We start from the raw sequence: 21,935 nt of genomic DNA, 5'->3' as shown, positions 1-21,935 counted from the left end.
AGGGCTAAACCTAGATCCAAGCCTGGACCCTCTGGTAATAGGGGCAGGTGGTGGATCCTGCCCTGGAGTGTCAGACAGCATAGTGGGCCTGGGTGTAGTCCTGCTTGAGCTCCTTCCTCTGTTAATCTGCTTTTGGGTGTAGACGCACTCTGTCAACAGAGTTTCTGTCGACACATCTCTCTCAACAGACGTTACTATCGAGAGATGCTTCTAGTGTAGATGTAGCCTCTGTGTTTGATAGGACTGGAATGAGAAGCAAGAAAGCTCTCAGGTTTGTGGGCTCTATCTGAAAGCTAGTTTGTAAATTAATTGTTACTTTAGTGTTCAGAGAGCCAACACGTGGTATGTACAAATATGTATGCTGCTAATTTTGACTCCCAGCTACTCAAACAAGCAGTTTTGAGGGTATGATGTAGCTTTCATAGCACTCTTTGAGACCTTTTGAATTGCCTAAAACTGATCAAAGAGGATCTCAATATGTACGTGATTATTTTACTTTTTAAATAACATTCATATTGGCGACTCGTGCGTCAAACTTTCAAATAAAATATGACATTCTCACAGTTTTAGCTTACATTGAAGCTGGAAATCATTTTGTGGTTTTGGAAACTAAGCACATTCCAAAACACAGTTGGAAACTTTTTATATGACAGCCTGTTTTATATAGACAGTAACATCAACGTGTATATGAAGATGGAAATGCATATCCTAATGGAGGAATTGTGGCTTTATTCTATTTGATGACAGTTTTTACTTTGAATTGAACAGGATCAGGTTTTCCCCTGCAATCTCTAGTTATCTATGTTTGTCATGGCTTAAACACCAAAAGTACATTTTACATAGCATGAATAACAGCAAATTACTGACTTTTTTCCCCCCACCTAAGCAAGTCCACTACAAGGTACCTTATATTTCTTGGATTTTTAATTAGCAGTGCAAAATAGTTTGTAAATTCTAGCAGCTGAGTGGACGTTAATAAATGTTATTTTTTTCTTGGCCAGGTTGTCAAGTTATTAAGCAACAAAAGATCTCAGGCAGTTGGAATATTAATGTCCAGTCTTCATTTAGATATGAAAGATATCCAGCATGGTAAGTAAATAAACCTTTAATAAGTACGGAATTTAAATAAAATATTTTTTTTTCTAAAAGTCAAAAGGTGTTGCATGCCAGGGTGTATCTACCCATTCAGGTAGTGTTCTACAATTGCCATGCATGATCTACAGGGTGGTTCAGTTAACATTGCTGTTCATTCAAAGCCTCATGATTTCTTTTAAGTGGGTTCTCTCAGATATGTGAAATCTAGGATCTTTGGCTCCACTCTATATAAAGAGACTTTTTGTTGATTCTAACTCAGTATCATTGTAAACCTAGGCACCTGGAAACATTGTGAATTCCATTTTATTTTTTGCTATATGAACTTGCTCCTGTATTCAGCATTACAATATCACATACTTGCTTGCTAATTGCTTTATTTTCAACAATGTTACAAAGAGAAATATTTGGTGAGATTGTAGTATTTTTCACATTTATACTAGAATTGCAGAAACGAGGTGAAAAGGAGAGTTATATTTATATTCAGTGCCCTTTATGCTTCCCAGGGGTTTGAATAGATTTAAAGCAGACTGAACTGCCCTGTGAAGTGCCAGCCTACCTATTAGATAAATATGGTTTGAAGTATAGCACAGACTTAATAAATCAGGAAAACATTTTTTTTCTAGCTTTCTAGCCTACATCTTTACAGACGTGAATGCCATTTGCTGTGCTTAGATTATTTTGTGGAATAATTCATATTTTGAACAAATTATACTGTCTTCTGTCAGCTAGTGAGTAACTCTTAATCACAATTTAAGTTTTTGTTAAATTGTTTTGATGGTTACTAGACTTCCTCAAACTGAAACGTTTAGGATAGTAGTCATAGAACAAGGCGCCAGTACTGGCGCCAAGAAATACTTGGTATTTCTAAAGCTGGCAGATGTAGTTCAGTTAAGTCATTGAGTGAAATCTGAAAACAATGATATGGTCCTTTCCTTCAGTCAAATACTCTACTCAGTTTGGGTTAATAATGAGAACCTTATGAACAAAGGAGTCTGCCGAACATCTGTGTCTGTGGTAAAGCCAACACAAGTTCATTGAAAATTTGCTTGCTTAACATGCAATGCTAACAATAACATGGCATGAATGTCTGTAGTTGAAGGGGTCAAACAATATTATTCTTAACCTTTATCCTATTAGAATGTTAAGTACGTAGGATCATTATTGTACAAGTTACACACTATTTTGTATATTTCCTTTCAATAATTTTTTAGTTTAAAACAACAACAGAATGTTTCCTAAAGCACGGTTTGTTGTTGTCCTTGTTATTTACTTGTCTGAAATATGACAAAAATTGTGAAAGAGTAGCAACACTTTTATGTTTGGGAAACATTTCAAATATGATGTGAAGAACATCCTCACTTTGTGTTTTATGTAGTTAGAAGATGGAAAAGAAGCACCAATTGGCCTGAGCAAGGCAAATGTTGGGCTATAGGCCTCTCTCCTTCCTGCCTCTTGTCAGTTCAAACCAGCAGCCTCCTTCCTATTTCAATTTCTGATTTCTTGCAGGCATTTCTCCAAGACAGGTAGCTATCTGCCCCCGTGGGCAGAAGTATCCTCCCTCAGTTTTCTGATCCTGAATTTTGATATTTGGTAGGCCAGGATGTAGGTATTTAGTACTAATGATCCTGGGGAGTAAGGTTCTATTACACTTCCCTTATTTCCCTGCTTTGACCCAGGACCAGCTATCTCAATAGTGGGATTACAAGCAGCATCTGATCGTCAGCTATTGGAGATCACAGAAGCAGAGGTCACCTGTTCAGTAGGGTTGTAGCTACACTACATTCCTCCCTTACTCTTTTGGAGGAGGGATGCAAATGAGGGAGATTGAAAATGCAAATGAAGTGCTGATTACAAATCTTGTGCTTCATTTGCATAATCTCATATGATTGTGTTTCGGGAAGAGACTTCTGAAAGCAAAAACAGACATGTAGACGTGGTTCTTTCAGGGGAAAAAAAGTTTTTGAAAGAACCCTTCTTCCTGAAACAAGAGATTATGTAAATCAGCACTTCATCTGCATTTTTGATTTCACTCATTTGCATTCCTCCTCTGAAAGGGGAATGTAGTGTAGCAATAGTTTAAACATCCTGTGATTTGACTTGAATTTCACTCTCCTGAGAACCACAGACCAATCTGTTGGTTATGTGACTGGGAAAAACGCTATGCAGTGTTGCCAGCGTTTGTGATTATATTGCAAGTCTTGTGATAGTTAGTGTTTATCAGATAGCCCAGCTTCTTGATTCAAGTGATGGAGAGACTCTACCTTTCAATTTAAAGAAAAAAAAACCCTGCGGTTACCACCCACAAGATTATAGTGAAAGGCTTGCAAACATGAATTGTGTGACCCCTAAAGGTTTAGAATTCACAAAGCAAATATTTAGATATTAGGTGCTTGTTATATATTGAAACCTCTCTCTTGCATGGGGCCTGGCTTGTAATTTTTGGAGGGTTGGGGTTGGCAATACTGAAGTCAGTTTCTTCTAGCTGTGAACAAGGAAGTTCATCATGGGCAGATTGAGATCTCCAAATGCCCTGGCAGACAACATATTCTGCTGGTCTCACCTGGACCCCAGCTGAGAGTCTCAATTTCTGTAGAAATAAAGAGGCTGAAGCAGGAGATGAGGATGAAATGCCTGTAGATCATGGTCTTAGTGAGGTAGATCCAGTCACAGCTGATATGCTGTAGCTGAATCTGAGGTAACATCCTGATTTCTGTTTAAGTCAATGGCAAAGCTCCTATTGGCATGAGAGAACCATAATTTAATGCTAGGAACAGCATCTCAGTCCTGCTTTTTTATTATCAGGTCTCAGAGCTTGCAGCCTGGGCTGAGTGGAGGTTAGAACACCTTGCCTTCCCTGTGTAGCTTGGGGGTCTGGGACTGTGTGGGAAGCAGAGGGAACCTGAAAGGCCATAGAGCAATGCCTGGATGCACCCACTATGATCCCCCACCACTCAGAGATGGTTGCAGGTGACTGAAATTGGAATTAGTCAGTCTGCACCCTAGAAGGAACTAGCATCCTCCTTGCTGCCCCCTGCCAGTGGCTCCTGCAGACTGTAGCATTGTTAATAGTGTTAACATAGCATTTTTTAGAGGCTTGGCAGAGGCAGCGTGTTCTGCTCTCACCACAGCGTCTAGGCTTCTCTCTTCTCCTCCTAGTGACTGCAAAAAATTGTGATCTTAATGCCCAAAATAACGGGGTTTTCGGTGAATAGCGCTTATTAACTCATAGCCCCACGAGCATTGCTTCACTTGCTAGTTGTGCCTTGCTTAACTTGGACTAAGGGGCATGTAAATTATCTAGTAGTAGTATATTTTTACTAGCTTTTATAGTCTGCTGCAATAACAGAGGAACTGATACTATGGTAAGGAAACAGGAGATGAGAATTTAAATAACCTTTCAATTAAAAACTGACAAAATGTACAAAATAAGTATTTGCTCTGTTAGCATTAATTCCTTTCTAGGCCTTATCCCGTATAGTTTTGCTATTGGAATAAGGAAACCAGTAGTATCATTTAGTACTACACTGATGGTCTCCTTTACTCCAATTTGCAATCTGTTCTGCTTAAGTTCATACTGCAAATTTAAAGGAACAGGGCATGTAGTCTTACGTCTCTAAGTGCAATAGTGGAATGCTTATTTCTGAATTTCATGAATGCTGAGGAGAAACTAATATTGTCCCCCTAGCAGTCTGTTTTACTAAGCATTTCCTGATCTTCTTTCATCAGATTATATCATTCTCTGTAAACAGATATTCCTCTATGTTAAGTATATGGTAGACCTGTTAACTAAGGTTGAAATGTTAACTATGCTCACGTGATTTTCAGAATTTAGGTAAAAACTGAGATAGGCATGAACTCAAATGGCTAATTTGGTTGCAATTTACACATACACAGTTGTAGCTTAGATTTTTCATAGTTTTAAAATAATTTGAAACTCAAGACAGATGTTATACTTAGTAATTTTATAGATTTTTAAAATTGAAGAAAATAATATTTTACCAGTATTATGCAGGCAAATTTGAATTGTACATGACAGATAATTTTGAAAATTTGAAATAGCAATCATGTATAATGTTTCTCCAATGATGGTTTCTTTAATATTTGGAGTTGGCAACTATTTTCTCAGTTTGTGATTGACATAAACTCATAGGACACTACAACTGGAAGGGACCTCAAGAGGTCATCAGGTATAGCTCCCTGCTCTCATGAAAGGACCTAGCACCATTTATTTCATTTCTGTTAAATATTTATCTAACCTGTCCTTAAATCTCTCCAATCATAGCAATGATGATGGAGATTGTACAATAACCCTAGGCAATTTATTTCAGTACTTAACCACCCTGAGAGCTAGGAATTGTTTTCCTAATGTCCAGTCTAAACCTTCCTTCTCCTATCAAAACAAAAAAGCAGTAAAGCAGCACTTTAAAGACTAACAAAATAATGTATTAGGTGAGCTTTCGTGGGACAGACCCACTTCTTCAGACCATAGCCATATCAGAAGAGACTCAATATTTAAGGCATGGAGAACCAAAAATAGAAATCAAGGTTGACAAATCAGAAAAAAAAAACATTATCAAGGTGAGCAAATCGGAGACTAGAGGGGTGGGTCGGGGGGAGTCAAGAATTAGATTAAGCCAAATAGGAAAAGAGCCCCTGTAATGACCCAGAAAATTCACATCCCGGTTCAAACCACATGTTAATGTGTCAAATTTGAATATGAAAGAAAGTTCAGCAGCCTCTCTTTCCAAGGTTGTGTGAAAATCCCTCTTCAGTAAGATGCAAACTCCTAAGTCATTAACAGAATGGCCCACTCCATTAAAATGTTGGCTGACCAGTTTGTGTTTCAGGAGTGTTTTTATGTCTGTTTTGTGCCCATTAACACTTTGTCTAAGAGAGTTTGAAGTCTGTCCAATATACAAAGCATTTGGGCATTGTTGGTACATGATGGCATATATGATGATAGCTGAGGAACATGAGAATGTGCCTGTGATTCTGTGACTAGCGTGGTTAGGTCCAGTGATGGTATCCCTAGAATAGATATGTGGACAAAGCTGGCAGCAGGCTTTGTTGCAAGGAGAACTCCCAGGACTGGTGTTCCTGTGGTATAGACCGTGGCTGTTGGTGAGAATCCTCATAAGGTTGGGAGGTTGTCTATAGGACAGAAAAGGCCTCTCACCGAGGGCCTTGTGGAGTGTGGCATCCTGATTAAGGACAGGTTGTAGGTCTTTAATAATGTGTTGCAGTGGTTTGAGTTGGGGCTGTAGGTGATGATCAGTGGTGTTCTGTTCTTGGCTTTTTTTGGCCTATCTTGGAGTAGCTGGTTTCTGGGTGTTCATCTGGCCCTGTCGATTTTGTTTTTTTATTTCTCCTGGTGGGTAGTTCAGGTTTATGAATATTTGGTCCATTGTTTACAGTCAAGCCCTTAGGTACAATCGCATTTGCTCTGATCCTACTAACAGAGACCAAAAACTACAAGATCTTTACCAAATATTCATTACCTGCCTTCTCACCTCCCTTCTCACCATTTTTATGTACTTGAAGGCTGCTGTCATGTCCCCTCACAGCCTTCTCTTTTCCAAACTAAACAAACCCAATTATTTTAATCTTCTCTCATAGGTCATATTTTCTAGACCTTAATGATTTTGCTCTTCTGTGGACCCTTTTCAATTTCTCCACACCTTTGCTAAAATGTGGGGCCCAGAACTGGATGCAATACTCCAACTGAGTCCTAATTAACATAGAGTGGAAGAATTGCTTTTCATATCTTTCTCGCAACACTGGGATGTTTACCTCCAGGAGTTAAACTGGATTTTTTTTTGTCAAACGTCTTTGACATCTATGAGTTTATGCATCCCAGAATCATGTTTGCTTTTTTGCCACAGCATCACACAGTTGACTCATTTTAGCTTAGGGTTCACTATGACCTCTAGATCCCTTTCTGAAATACTCTATTGTAGAGAGTCCCTTCCAATTTTGTGTGAGAAACTGATTGTTCCTCCCGAAGTGCAATACTTTGCATCTGTCCTTATTGAAGTTTATCCTTTTTACCTCAGAACATTTTTCCAGTTTGTCCAGAACTTTTTGAATTGTGACCCCATCCTCCAAACTACTTGTAACCCTTCCCAACTTCGTATCATCTACAAACTTGATAAGCGTACTCTCTATGCCATTATCTAAATCACGGATGAAGATATTAATCAGAACTGGTCCCAGAATACCCTGTGGAACTGCACTTGTTCTTGCCTTCCAGGATGACTGTGAATCATTAATAACTGCTCTCAGTTCAGACCCATCTGATAGTAGCACCATCTAGGTTGCATTTCCCTAGTTTGTTGATATATATTTAAAAAAAAAAAAAAGGAAAGTCTAAATATACCACATCCACTACTTCCCCTTTATCCACAAAATGTGTTATCTTGTCAAAAAAGCTATCAGGTTGGTTTGACATGATTTTTTCCTGACAAATCCATGGCGGCTGTTATCTGTCACCTTATTTTCATGCAGAAGTTTGCAGGTGGATTCCTTAGTTATTTACTCCATTATCTTTCCTGGCACTGAAGTTAAGCTTCCTGGGTTGTCCTTGATTCCCTTTTTTTATTGATCATCACTATATTTGTCCTTTTCCATTCCTCACAAACTACTTCTGACTTCCATGACTTTTCAAAGATGATAGCTAATAGCTCAGATACCTCCTTGATCAGGTCCTTGAGTGTTCTAGGAAGCATTTCATCAGGCTCTGGTGACTTAAAGACATCTAACTTTTCTAAGTAATTTTTAACTTTTTCTTTCCATATTTTAACTTTAAAGTTCTTGGATTTATTTATTTATTACTTTATTGGATTTTTAATTGCTAACAGATCTTCCAAATTGCTATCATGCATAGACTTAACTTTTTAAGAAATGTTATTTCTTCAATCCCAGTGTCATTTTCTCTGCTGCTGCTTTAAAAAAATGAGTAAATAAATTTTCTTTTTGCATGGTTTCCCTTATTTCATGTATTGTCTTACTGGACTCCAGTTGTTCAAATTATCTGTCAATTACCTAAACCACTTTGTTAACTAAGATCCTCTGGAAACATGAAGATATACAGTGCACTTGCAACAGGACCTATTTAATCTAACCTGCTATAGAGCTAGGAAAGCCTCCCTTCAGGGAATGAACTCTGGGTTTACAAGATCAATGCTCTCCCTCCCACATCCTCTGTTCATTTTAGTTAGTATTACATTCCCACTGGAGTCATAGCTGCTTTTGACTTCAGCTAGCGTTTGTGAGACCAATAAAGTACTTATTATATTTGTTTTCTTTTATATCTCATGTTTTCTTTTTCAGATGTAATATGGTGGTTTCAAGATCCGTTTGTATATTTTCAAAAGGTTAGAGGTGTAAGTTGTTTTATTTAAACAGGCAGTTTTGATAGTAAGTGATAAACATCTTATGTATTTAATTTACCTATGGAAAACTTTAATAAAAACTTATGGTTAAATTGCTGGTTATTTGAGAGTTCCCAATGGTAAAATGCTGGATATGAAAGAGTTTGCTGTGTTTGTTCCTAAAATCAGCAGAAGTAATTATTCATCTTCATCATGACTCTAAAGACTTTGAGAGCAGATCTGTTAAATAAGAATGTGCCATTCTTATAAAGTCAATTTTGTAGCACAAAATTACCTTGTGAGCAAGGAAGTATGAGGAATACTAGGCATTTTATGCAGAGCCTAGCAGCAGACATCTCTCCCTATCAAATGGAGACAACAAATATTTATATATTTTCTTTATAAAGCTAGAAAGAACTTACTGTAATCGTCTAGTCAGATCTCCCATATAACACAGGCCATAGAACTTTCTTGAATTAATTCCTGCTTAAACTCAAGCATATCTTTTTTGAAAAATATCCAATATTGATTTAAATATTTCCACCACGTGGAAAAATTATGTGAGAACAGAGTTGATCAAAACCCTTTTTAAGTTGCTCCAATGGTTAATTACTTCCATTGCTGAAAATGTGCACTTGATTTGTAATATGAATCTGGCCAGATTCAGCTTCTAGCCATTTGATCTTGAGATATAAAATACAGAGCCAAGATCAGGATGGCAGTTTTTTTCTTTGTAAGAAACAATTCATGTTTCCTCTTGGTTTTTAAGCTTGTATTAATTGATATTCACAACTGATACCCCCCCACTCAAAAAATCAAAACAAAACACACACAAACTACGTGTTGCTCCTTCTCCATCCAAACGAAAGCAACACCTGATTTGGAAAAGCCTGTATTTAGGATATTTTTAAATGAATATCATATTTCATACTAATAAACATTACAGTTTCTTCCCAGTCAGAAATGTACATGTTTTTTTCCAATGTGAAGATGAATGTCTATTGACTACACTTGTTGAGCGTATTGTCTTTTTAAATCAAGGATGCATATCTTTATAAAAACCATAGTGTATCTCAGATCAGCTGTGTAGTAACAGAGAAAAAGCTGTGCTAGTCTATATACTATCATAACAAAAAAGCAGTCAAGTAGCACTTTAAAGACTAACAAAATAATTTATTAGGTGAGCTTTCGTGGGACAGACCCACTTCTTCAGACCATAGCCATACCAGAAGAGACTCAATATTTAAGGCAGAGAGAACCAAAAATAGTAATCAAGGTGGACAAATTAGAAAACAAATTATCAAGGTGAGCAAATCAGAGAGTAGAGGGGCAGCAGGGAGGGAGGGGGAAGTCAAGAATTAGATTAAGCCAAGTACGCAAACATGCCCCTACAATGACCCAGAAAATTCCCATCCTGGTTCAAACCACATGTGAATGTGTCAAATTTGAACATAAAAGAGAGTTCAGCAGCCTCCCTTTCAAGAGTGTTGTGACAATTCCTTGTCAGTTTGTGTCTGGCCAAACCTTAAAGCTGTATGGACCCAGAAACCCCATGGCAGAAAGCTGAGAGTGCATTAGCAGCAAAGGCATGAGCTGGCTGGAGCATGCCCTCACAGCCAACTCCAGAACATCGCAACATGCTAGCAGCCACCCATCACAAGAGCTCCAGGGCTTTCCATCAGAATCTCAAGAGCTGGCAGCAGAGAGAGAGAGAAAAAGGGGGGTCACCCCTGGACATAGCTGAATTAAGAGACCTCCTGGGACTTTCAAAGGAGGAGGATGTGTTGAAGGAGACGGGAGTGAAGCACCGCAATGCTTTTGCCCACCTCACCCATGGCCTCAGCGCCAGGGGACACCTGGAGCGCACTCCAGACCAAGTCCAGAGTAAAGTAAAGGAGTTCCAGCAGGGCTATGCCTGGGCCAGGGATGAGGCAGAAAGCTCAGAGGCAGTTCCCTCCACCTGCCCTTACTACCAGGAGCTCCAGTCCATCCTGGGACAGCTCCTTGCCACTCGCCATCCTGGACACAGCTGTGGACCAGGTGGAGGCAGAAACACAGGAGGCACCGGGACCAGGAAGCCAAAGCAAAGGGTTGGACATGACCTTAGAGTGGTCAAGTGAAGAGAAGGACCTTGTGATCGATGTGCCCTCGCAGTTGTCCAGCCAGGTGACTGGGAGCTGGGCATCACTGGACTTTGATGAGGGACCTTCTTGTAAGTCCCTTGCAGGGTGTGCACCCTGGCTAGTGGGGCAGAGGAGAGACAGCTGCCAGTGGGCTACTCGCATGCCTAGTTGTCCCAGCCTGGACACATCAAAGTTGGCTGTGGCCCCTGGCATGCCATGCCGCCTGCTGGTGACAGCCAGCACCCACTTCCATGGACAGCACCATGAGCTGCATGCATGGTGAGTGGTAGACAGAGCCAGACCACACCCTGAGACTGTCCCACATGGGCAGGGAACCTTAACGTACTCGCAATACCCCATGGCTGCTGTGCCCCAGTGGCTGGGGTTGGTGCCCCAGGGTGGGTGGGTGGTGCCCCAAGGGCCATGATCAGGGACTGAAATGCCATCTTTGTCTCCTTTCAGCTGCACCATCTGGGGGCTGGGAGAGTTCCGTGTCTTCCATAGTCCTGGAGTCAGTGGAGGGACCAGGCACCCCCACCCCAGCAGCACCATATCGAGCTCTTGGCCACACAGCTCAGCAGTGGTCAGGGGAGGACACTGCCAGCTTCCACCAGGCTGTGGTAATGGAGTGTTGCCTCTGGCTGGAGAAGGCCAATGTGGCCTGGCAAAGGGTGGCTCTCGGACAGGCTAATGTCTAACCTGAAGGATATTAGCAGGTTGATGCAGGAGGGGGGAGGGATAGCTCAGTGGTTTGAGTTCAGTCCCTGAGGGGCCCATTTTGGAATCTGGGACAAATAAATGGGAAAAAAATAGACTTTTTTTTAAAAAAGGATGGTTCTTGGTCCTGTGAAGAGATCAGGAGACTGGACTTGATGACCTTCCGAGGTCCTTTCCATTTCTATGAGATGTGATGAATATCTCCACGTGACCAATGTGGCCCAACTCCTGACCCACTCCTGCTGCCTGGACCCCACTGAAGCCCTCCCATGGACTCACCTGCCTGTGGTTCTCACCCCATCCCAGCCCCACTGTGGACCCCAAACTCGGGGAGGGAGGTGATCCTGAAGCCAACAGGGCTCTTGGCCTTCAAGCTCTGCTCCGATTGAGCCCACCCCTCGCTTCCAGGGTCAGGTCCATTCCAGTCACCCGATGTACATGGTTCCCCCTACGTTGTACAGAGTTTTTGAGATAGTTGTGTAACAGATCAAACATAGTAGTTTAAAGTAAAAGTTTTATTTTCCATAGATCTCCTAGTGCATGAGCTTGGTGAGGGGATGGTGGTGCACATGGTGAGGGGTGGCTGTGGGTAGCGGTCAGTGTGGCCTGTGAATGAAGGTTTCACAGAGGGCCACTCTGATGTTGATCCCATCACCGTTGGCCTGGTGACTAGGGGGTGGCCAGCTGCTCATAGACAGGGGCTGGACTCTGCCACCCACCTCTGGATGAAGGAGTCCCCCTGGCCCTCCACAGTTCTGTGAAGGGCACAGCAAGTGCCCACTACCTACAGCACATTCTGCACCCCAACTTCTAGGCATGAGAGGAGGCACCACCACTGCTGCTTCAAGCACCCAAAGGCCTGCTCAACCACATTGCAAGCCTGGTTGAGGTGGGTGTTGAAGGCCTCCTGGGTGAGGTCAAGGGGGCCCATATAGGGCCTCATAAGCCATGTCTTCAGGGAATAGGCAGTGTCTGTCACCATGCAGAGAGGCATGGTGACTGCCTCTCCAGGAGCTCCCACTGGGGGATGTAGTTCCCAGCCTCCATGCGCTAGCACAGACCAGAATTCTGGAACACACGTGTGTCGTGTCCGGCCCACCCAGCCCACGTACACATCTATGAAAGGGCCTTTCAGGTCCACCAGGGCCTGGAGGAGTGGCAGCCCTTTCTGTTCATATATTGTTTGGCGCTGTGTGTCGGGGCACAGAGGGAGATGTGCATCTCATCCACGGCATCAAAGCAGTTTGGGAAGGTGTGTGCTGTGAATCCCCTGATGGCTCATCCAGGCTCCGATGTGGATGACTCTGTGGAGGAGCATCGGTGCACAGCATAGCAGCTGTAGTCCAGTGTTCAGGATGTCGGCACCTAAAGCCAGGAACAGGTGCTTGGACTTCATTATGCTGAGTGCTGTGCTCTGCATGGCTTGTGGCAGCTTGGCAGACCTCAGGCCAGGGGTGTTTGATGGGGTGGTTGGCTGTGGGCCCCAGAAGGTCTTGGCAGATGTGCAACCCCATATACAACACCTCTGGCCAAGTTCTTTAGAAAGAGCTCCCAGAGCTGTGTGGATACTTCCTTTTGAAAGAATGGAGCAGTCTTTCAATAGGGCAGCTTGTACCTTTGATCTGCTTTTTGTGTGTAGCTGAGTGCTTTCAACAGGCTGGAATTTGATTATCATTTCAACTTTAGCCTTTCAAAAGAGAGCTCTTGTGTAGACACAGCTTAGATGAACTATTGTTCTGAACTAGCGTGACAGTTTCTGTTTTCCTTAATAACAGCACTGTGGCCCATGTAGTTACTGTTGTAAATGCTATATGGCAGCTTCTTGATAGTGTATAAACATGAAAAATGTGTAAGATAAAAATAATTCACTGTTCAAACAGTATTGTTGCAGAAGGCTCAAGTATTTTTTCTTCATGAACTGAGATCATGGATGATAAGACTGCTATAATTAAATGCGTCATATTTGTCTTGACATACAAGGCTCATATAAGCCATGTCTATGCTTCCGGGAAGCATAATGCAGCCACGGTCAATCATCTGGAGTTTGAGTGAGCACACCTGGTAGTGACATACTAAATCAAACTTACATGGCACCCATGTTGGTGCTGGTGCTACTGTCCCTCGTTCAGAGTAAGGGAAGTTGGTGGGATCTAATGCTCCCTTAGTGGAGATGGTGTGGAAGATCTCATTAAGGTACACTAACTCCAGCTACATAATTAACACAGATGGAATAAAGTATCAGAGAGGTAGCCATGTTAGTCTGGATCTGTAACAGCAACAAAGGGTCCTGTGGCACCTTATAGACTAACAGAAAAGTTTGGAGCATGAGCTTTCGTGAGCACAGGCTCACTTCATCAGAGGCTGGTCATAGATGGAATTGCGTACTTTAATTCAACCTTCCACTTAAGTGTAGACCTGGCTGGAGAGAAATAAATCCAGATTAATATTTTTAAGCAGTTTGAAACAGGATTAATTAATGAAACTGCTGAAGCATTGAGCGAGCGGTCTTTTCTTCCAAAACAATTTAATTTTTGGTAAACTTAGTTTATACTAACTCAGGCTTAATCACAAAGCTTAATTTATCTTACTATTGATTCCAAGTTGTCACTGTGAATTGATTTTTAACCATTTTAAATCTTTTTTTCCTCATACCAAATACTCTGCCCTTCTTCAGTAAGTTCACGCATGGAATCAGATTGTTTAGTTGCTTCACAATGATGTGCTCCAGCTTTTACTGAGCAACCACATAGTCTTCTTGATATAAGCTTTATCCTCTTTCCTCAGTCACTTCCTAGTCATGTGCAATCTTCATCCTTGCATCATATCTGTTCAGTGGCTCCAGCAACTGCTGCAGGCTCTGGGCCAAAGTGAGAGTGGGGCTTGGTTCCTAGGGCTAATAATGGAAGGGCAGGGCCAAGTACTGCTTGGACTGCATACTGGGCTCCCACCCTCCCTCACAGCTGCACATAATTGAAGCAGCGATGCCCCAGCACTTCAAAGGGGACCAGAGCTCTGGCTGCTGCCACCACTGCCAAACTAAAAGAGATGGCAGCTGGAGCTCTGGGCCCCTTTGAAACTCCAGGCCTGTGGAGAACTGCCCCCTTTGGCCCCATCAGCTCACCTTTGTATGTTGGTAGAATGCAACTTCATAAGAATAAGAACCCTATCTTCTTATGTTTGTGTGAAGAACTTAGTATTGTGTTTTGTGACATTGTAATTGATGATAGTAATAGAGTATATGATAGATGTTTTTTTTCAGAAGGTGAGCGCGAAAATCGGACCACTTTACAAGGAAAAGAAATGTCTTTCTGTAACTGTAATATCATATAAAAATTTCTAATACATTTCTGCTATCATTGTATTTCTTTTTAATTTGTATGGTAAATTTAAACCACTTCTAGAATCTGACTATTTGTACTAACAATAATGCTGACTCCGAGATCAAGGTTGGAGTTGTAACTGAATGTTGGAAGCTTGTAATGAAATGGGAAAGGAGTTCTGAGCCTTGAGTGACCAACATAAAGGACAAAAATAAATCCTACATCCGTGAGATTGCCTAAGTGGGTGAGAGAATGTCTGACCTACTTAACATCCCAGTGCTTCCCTGAGCCTGGAGTCCTCCAGCCCAGAGCACTACTATGACTTCCCTGAAGTTAAGGAAAGGGGAAATTGTGCTGGAACAGAATTTTTTTTCTTAACAATTTTATTGGGACTGCATGGGGTTCACTACTTGGATACGTCATATAAATTTTTCCATTTAGTGCCAGACCCCATTTTAAGACATACCAGTCTCAATGTTTTTCCTGTTTTGGAATTTACACTTTTTTTTAACAAAACCTAAAAAACCTTTAATATTAAACCACTCAAAAGCATTTCATATGTTTGTAATGAATTTGCAATAAATTACATTTTTAAAACAATGAGGAAAATTATATATATATTTTTTTCATAGTGCTGCAATCAGCACACAGGCTAATCGGTGCCACATTTTATATTTTGGGTGCATTAAGGATTTTTTTAAGGACACACGAGAGAGTCTAACTTTGTATGGAAGTTTTACAGGAATTGTGACTCCGAGAGAAATTATCTTCATGTTTCAGCTGGTCTTTTAAGGTCAGTAATGGGGAATTTTCTAAGAGAAAAGTGGAAGAAAGGTCTGATTTCCCAAAGGACGGTAGTAATCTAGCACTCGTCATCTTATTTGTACATGCCACAGTCAACACAAGATTACTGGGCAGCAAATAAAAGCATAACAGGAAAAAAAAATTTGCTAATATTTGGTAACATGTTGCAGTTAAGAAATGTTTTCTGGTCCCTCCCTTTTCTCAGTGTTCACACATGTACCAAAGCAATATTGAATCACATTTGGGCACTCTCAGTACAGTCACAATATGAAGAACAGTTAATTTTTCCTCAGATAAGATTTGCTAGTGCAATTAAATCTGCCCTTTACTGTAAAGTGGACAGATGTGAGGAAATTAAGGTACTTGTCACATCAGATCAGGTATGTGTTTCTCTCAATATACTAACAGGCCATGATACCTCTCCCATTTAGGGATACTTGCTTTAAAAAAGCAACAGCTGAATGCAGCCTTTGTAGTAGGTGACAGCTCTATTAGTGCTCTCTAGCAGATTCTCTCTGTGTCCCATTCTATTCAGGATCAATCAAATTGAATGTATTTTTAAGGGCTTATATTTAAAAAAAATTACAATGTGTGCTGTCAAAATTTGCTGGTTGGCGCTCAGGAGATACAAAGCGATTGTTGAGTAAGGCGTGAAGTATTCTATGGTGGTTAGGCTACTCACCAGAACTGTGAGGGTGTGTCTACATAGCAATGTTATTTCAAAATAACAGCTGCTATTTCTAAATAACTTTGCAAGCACCTACACAATGTTCTGAAATAAGATTGAAATAGTGGGGGCATTATTTCAAATTTAGTAAACCTCATTGTGTGAGGAATACCATTTTGAAAATAGGGGCTGTGTAGGTAGGGAATGGCTTATTTTGAATTAAAGCTGATGCGGTGTAGACATAGTATTTTGGTGCTCCCAGGGGCTCTAATCTGAAATAGGCTGAATTGTGTGTGGACACACTTGTTTGGAATAAGGTTTGCTTATTTTGGGGCTTTCCTATATAGTAGAACTGAATAACAATATTTTACTTTGGAATAGTAACTCCAGACTAAGCTATTCCGGAAGAACTCTGTAGTGTAGGCGTACTGTGGGAAACCCAAGTTCACTTACTCTTTCTACCAAAGACCTCCTGCATGAGCCTGGGAAATGCAATTATTCCCTCTATGCCTTTGTTACATCAAATATGGTCTGAGAGCGTAGACACAGACTGCGAGATGCTGTGATGATGTGTGCCATGTATATATCTAAAGTATGCCTGTAAGATATTAGTTTAAAAATATTTTAATTCAACTTTTAAAAATGACTGACAACCCAAAGGAAAGTTTAGTCCCAGGTGAGCAGTTATACTTCAACCACTCGCTGTTCTGGAGAATGATACAACTGGTTGTTCAGAAGGACAAAACAAGTAAAGGGTCCCTTCTTCAAAGACTTTGTAAAAATGGTAAAAGAGATTTCCAAAAGGAGAGGGGATAATACTTTTGGTTACAGTGTCTTAGCATCATGTTTTTCCTGCACAGAGAATCAAGGAAGTGGCTCTGCAGCTCTCATGAGCCAGGATTGCACATAAAGTGTTTCCTGTGCTCTATGTACCATTCTCACAGCGAAAGAAAGTGGAGAAATCAGGCTGATCTGCGGTCTGTTAGCCCAGCCTATCTTTAGGCCAATGATCAAACAGGCCTGGTTGTGTTGATTACAAGAGGAGACATGGGACTGAAGACTCCAACTGTACATTTCCTAAAGTTGAAGATGGTGCTGGAATATCATCAGTTTAGGGGGCTATAAAATATGGAACAGCCATTTCAGTGTGTTGTATATTTTTCCCATTGGCAAACTGTAGTTAAAACTTCCTATATTTCTGCCATCATGCTCCTGACATTTATCTTGAAAGGGTGGGTGGGACACAGCTGCAAATCACCAGAAGCATTCTGTTAATAGCATTCTTTCCATACCCTAGGAATGCTTCCTGAACTAACTGGATGATACTGGCAGCATACAGTTCCAAAAGATCCTTTGGGAGTCTGGGAGAAGCAATTACAAAATGTTGGAAGGGGATCTGGTGTTGTTTCCCCTCAAATGTGTCACTTAATTTTTCAGTTGTTTTGATCAGTGTACAAGTTCATTACCGCTGAGCCGACTAGGGCAAAGTGCTACTAAATGGTGATCTTGAAAACTCCCTTCCATGTTTTACTGCCAGCTCAAGTTGTATAGTTCCAGCAGATGGCACTAGTGGACTATACTGCTCCCAGCTGAAAGGTGTAGACAGAAGTGTTGAACTAGATACCTACCACTCCTATTGGAACACCATCACTGCCCTGAGGAAATGGGGAAATGATATTGGGTGAGCTCAGGCAGGCCATATCTCAAGTGGCAATGAGGCTGAAGGAGCCTTTTGTTTCTCTGCCCCCTGTAGAATCAGGTGGCCACTAACAATTCTTTGAAGGACAAGCTGGTAGTGACAAACTTCTTATTGCTCTTCAGACTTGATTATTCCACACTGAATTTCTAACTGTTACCATAAATTAAAAAAAGTATTAAACTATTGAACTTTCTATGTATATGCATCTCTTTCTTTACTGTTAAAAGTATTGGTATCATCTAGAGCTTTTATATTTCATGTAACGTTTAGGTAGATAAAGACTAGTTTGGTTTGTTAAGATTGAAATATTTGCATGAAAATGGCCCTCATTAAAATTCATGAGTGGGACTTTCAGAAACAGACATTATTTGCCTACATTTCTTGGCTTTCTTGTAAATCAATGGTAAACTTCAGTGATTGAGTACTTTTGCAAAATCCTAGGTCAGAATTCAATTAATATATTAAATCTATACAGATTCTGAATCATATTAAAATAATCTAAACAAAATATCCTATTCTGTTTGCAGTATTGCATCCCCAGTTCTATTGTAATCAAAGCCCTTATCTACATCAGCCCTGAATTAACAATACCAAATTTAAAGCCTATTTCTTAGCATGCAAAGGCATGCAGATCAAACTGTAAAACCTTGTAATTTCTCAGAGAACAGCGATTTGAATTAGTAATGTCAAGTTTTTTGTCATTTATATGGCAAGATTTTTGGCTAGGTATTTCCATGATCTTACCATGCTTAGAACATGGACCACATGTCGCATCATCTGATGGAGTGGGTCTTACCCACAAAAGCTCATTACCTAATAAACACATTTTATTTTTAATGGTCTACGGGATTGCTTGTTTTTCGTACATCACTTTGATAACATCAGTGGTTGACAGAAGCAGTAACTTTAGCACGCTTGGTGGAAAGGTTTATGTGTTGAAATATTATAGTCTAGAGATTTTACACAGGCATGTAAAATATAAGGCTACATCTTACTTCTTTCTTATATGCCAAGTATAACTTTTTTTGGGAGCTGGGAGAAGAAACTGAAGGTTTATTTTTAGTGAAATAGCATTTGGTGGTGCTGACAGATGTGGAGTGAGACTTTACCTAATTTCTTATTATTTAATTTACTTCTGTAAGTAAAAATTTTCCAGCTGTCTTTTGTGTTCTTGGTCAGCAAGGTTTGCAGCCAGTCCTGCTGTTCTATGAAAGCTCTTCTAAGTACTTGTATAATTATTTACATTGGCTTTAGATTAGTGGTTTTCAATATGTTTATTAATGGAAGAGATGGGCAAAAGGTGTCAAAATTTGAGGATAAAGCAAAGTGTTTTAGATCACTCAGAACTAGGGGATTCTGTGAGGATCTTCAAAGCAGAATAAAAAAAGGTAGCTGAATAGACACAAAATTCAACGTTGAAAAGTTCATGTACTTTTATAGCCACAAGAGTCTATTGTGGTAATGGTAATCCCTCCTGGACGGCACAGGCTATATAATTTCTCCCAATATTCCCTCCATCAGGACCTTAGGTAGTGATTGAACTAGAACATCTAATTTAAGAAAAATGTGAGCTTCATTTACAGTTTAAAGGGAGTTTTCCCATTGATTTTAATGGAGCCTGGATTTCAAAAACTTTAGGTGATGAAGAATCTGTCACATTCCTTGGTAAGTTGTCCCAATGGTTGATCACTCTCTGATTAAAAGCTTGTCTATTTACTTTCATTTTGAATGTCTAGCTTCCACTTACTGCAATGAGCTCACTTATGCCTTTTCCTAAACTGTATTCCTCTAGGTACTTAGAGACCATGATCAAGGCATCTCTTAACCTCTCTTGGATAACTGAAACAGATTAATCATCATAAGACTCTCATTTAAGGCAGGTGTTTCATAACTCAACTCATTATTAAGGTTGTCTTCTGAATGCTTTCCAGTATTTCAACTTTATTCTTGTAACTGTGTCACTAACACTATGGAGGGAGCCACCCGCTTCTTGCTACGCTATAGCCCCGTGTTTTATACATACCATTAAAAGATTGCTATCTCCCTTAGCTGCCACCTTGGCCTAAGAGCAAATCTTAACTTAACTATCCACCATGACTCAAGTCCTTTCCAAGGTGACTGCTTTTTAGGATGCAGTCACCCTATAATCTGTAAGGGCAGCCTATAGTCTTTGTTTCTAGAAGCATGACCTTGCATATATTTGGCTGTATTTACAATACAATTAACTTCCCAACTCACCAAGGTTGCTCTGTGTAACTGATGTGTCATCTTTATTTACTATTCCATCAGGCTGGGCTGTATGCAGACTTTGCTAACATTTTTTTTTCTTTCTATCTTGTGGACATTGATAAAGAGATTTAGCAGCAGTGGACCAAAACAGATTCTTGTGGACCACAACTAGAAACACTTCCTTACATTGACTTTTATCGTGCTATGTTTTATTAGATTGCTACTTGTTACTAAGTCCTTAAGTCTGAGTGTATTATCAACACAGTTATCTTTAATAGACTGAGGGGTTGCTGTGTTAGTCTGTAGATTCACAATAAACAAGCAGTCCTGTAGAACATTAAAGGCTAACAGTTTTACTTAGTAAGTAACAAGCTTTTGTGAGTGACAAAGGTATATTTGTAAATCAGCTTGTAGAACACTATGTAGTGCATATCAGAAGAGGAACTTGAGCTGTTTGCATACTTTGCTGGGTTCTAAACTAACTGTGACTACCAAGAAGGTGATGAATGTCATTGTGCCTAGTTTGGTGATAACTTTTCTTTAATATGTAGTACCAGTTGAAAAGAGCAGACATTAAAAAAGAGGAAGCATAAAGGAAGGGATGGAAAATACTATTGAAAACATTATTGCATGCATCAGATATGCACCCTAACCTTCAATAGTCTGATCTGTCACCCTACCTCAAACAAAGATTGTAGCAGAAAGAAGGAAGTTCAAGGCCATAGCAGAAATTGTTAAAGACATAAAAAGAGTTGCATATGAAAAGAATGTAAAGATTGAGCAATGGTTACTTTGGAGGGGAAACAACTAAGCAAGAAACCTGAGTTCTGTTTCTGTCTGTGCCAGTGATCTTCTTTGACCATGAACAACTTTCGGCATTTTCTCTATTTCATCTCCGACCCATTTTTTTTTTGTCTATTTAGACTGTAAGCTCCATTTTGTACAGGTTGTCTTAGTGAAAAGTGTACAGCATTGTCAAAGTAAGAAGCTGGTATAGCATGGTACAAGCATTCATTGTGGGAATATTCTAGGAGTTACTGTAGTACAAATAATAAATAATGTGAAATTCAATTAAATGAAAAGGAAGCATTTTAAAATTAGGAAAACACACATATCATAAAGATGAATAATTAGCCAGTATATATCATGGCAAAGAGGTAATCACTGAGACTGAGTTCAGCAGAACTAAAATTCAAATACAGGTTAAAGCTCTCTAATCTGACACCTTTGGGACCTGACAGGTGCCAAACAAAAGAATTTGCCAAATGATGGGAGGCCAATATTGTCTGGCAACATTGCCAACACTTACACCACATGCTGAGCTTTTAGACAACATTTAGAGGTAAACTACTGCTAAATAACAGAATAGAACACTGAGAGCCAGACCTGGTGGCTGTAAACAAACTTTAGGGGACCATGGGAAACTTAGCCGCACCCATGATAAGTAATCATCCAGCTAACTAAAATCGTGCCAGGTTATGGATCTTGTTTGACGAGAATGTGCCAGATTAAAGAGATTCAACCTGCAGTAATGAAAGAGCAGTAATCTACCAACCTCACAGCAAATCAAATCCTACATTTGAGGAGAGTTGTAAACTCTCTCTTACTTTAGGGTGCAGAGCAGCAGTTAGGGAATGTATCTTCCATAACAGCACTTTCCTCTGAACCATTTGTGTTTGGGCATTATTATAGACGGGACACTAGCCTAAATACACAACAGGAGTGTAATTATTGCTGACCGGGCTGGTGAGAAAGGGAATGCAGGAGCCTGAGTGGATTTTGGCTATGTTAATAAACCTGGTTCAAGGACATTTGGGCCCATGCTCGGTCCTATTTCTTACATGGTCTGAGATGGTATACAAGAGTGCAGAAAACCAGTGCATAGAGTCTGCTTAGCATGAGTACCTTGTG

General features: G+C 40.3%; 1 protein-coding gene across 1 annotated transcript in view; it reads left to right on the top strand.

Annotated features, from left to right (window-relative positions):
* FMN2 (formin 2) overlaps positions 1-21,935 on the top strand; it is a 265,037-nt gene that overhangs the window by 111,390 nt on the left and 131,712 nt on the right. Inside the window, exon 9 of the mRNA XM_074989102.1 lies at positions 1,002-1,089. Within this exon, the coding sequence (XP_074845203.1) occupies positions 1,002-1,089 (88 nt within the window). The remainder of the gene's footprint in view (positions 1-1,001; positions 1,090-21,935) is intronic.

The sequence above is a fragment of the Carettochelys insculpta genome, chromosome 3 (genome assembly GCF_033958435.1).
Source record: "Carettochelys insculpta isolate YL-2023 chromosome 3, ASM3395843v1, whole genome shotgun sequence".
NCBI classification, from domain to species: domain Eukaryota; kingdom Metazoa; phylum Chordata; order Testudines; family Carettochelyidae; genus Carettochelys; species Carettochelys insculpta.
This window is presented reverse-complemented; position numbering and strand designations above follow the sequence as displayed.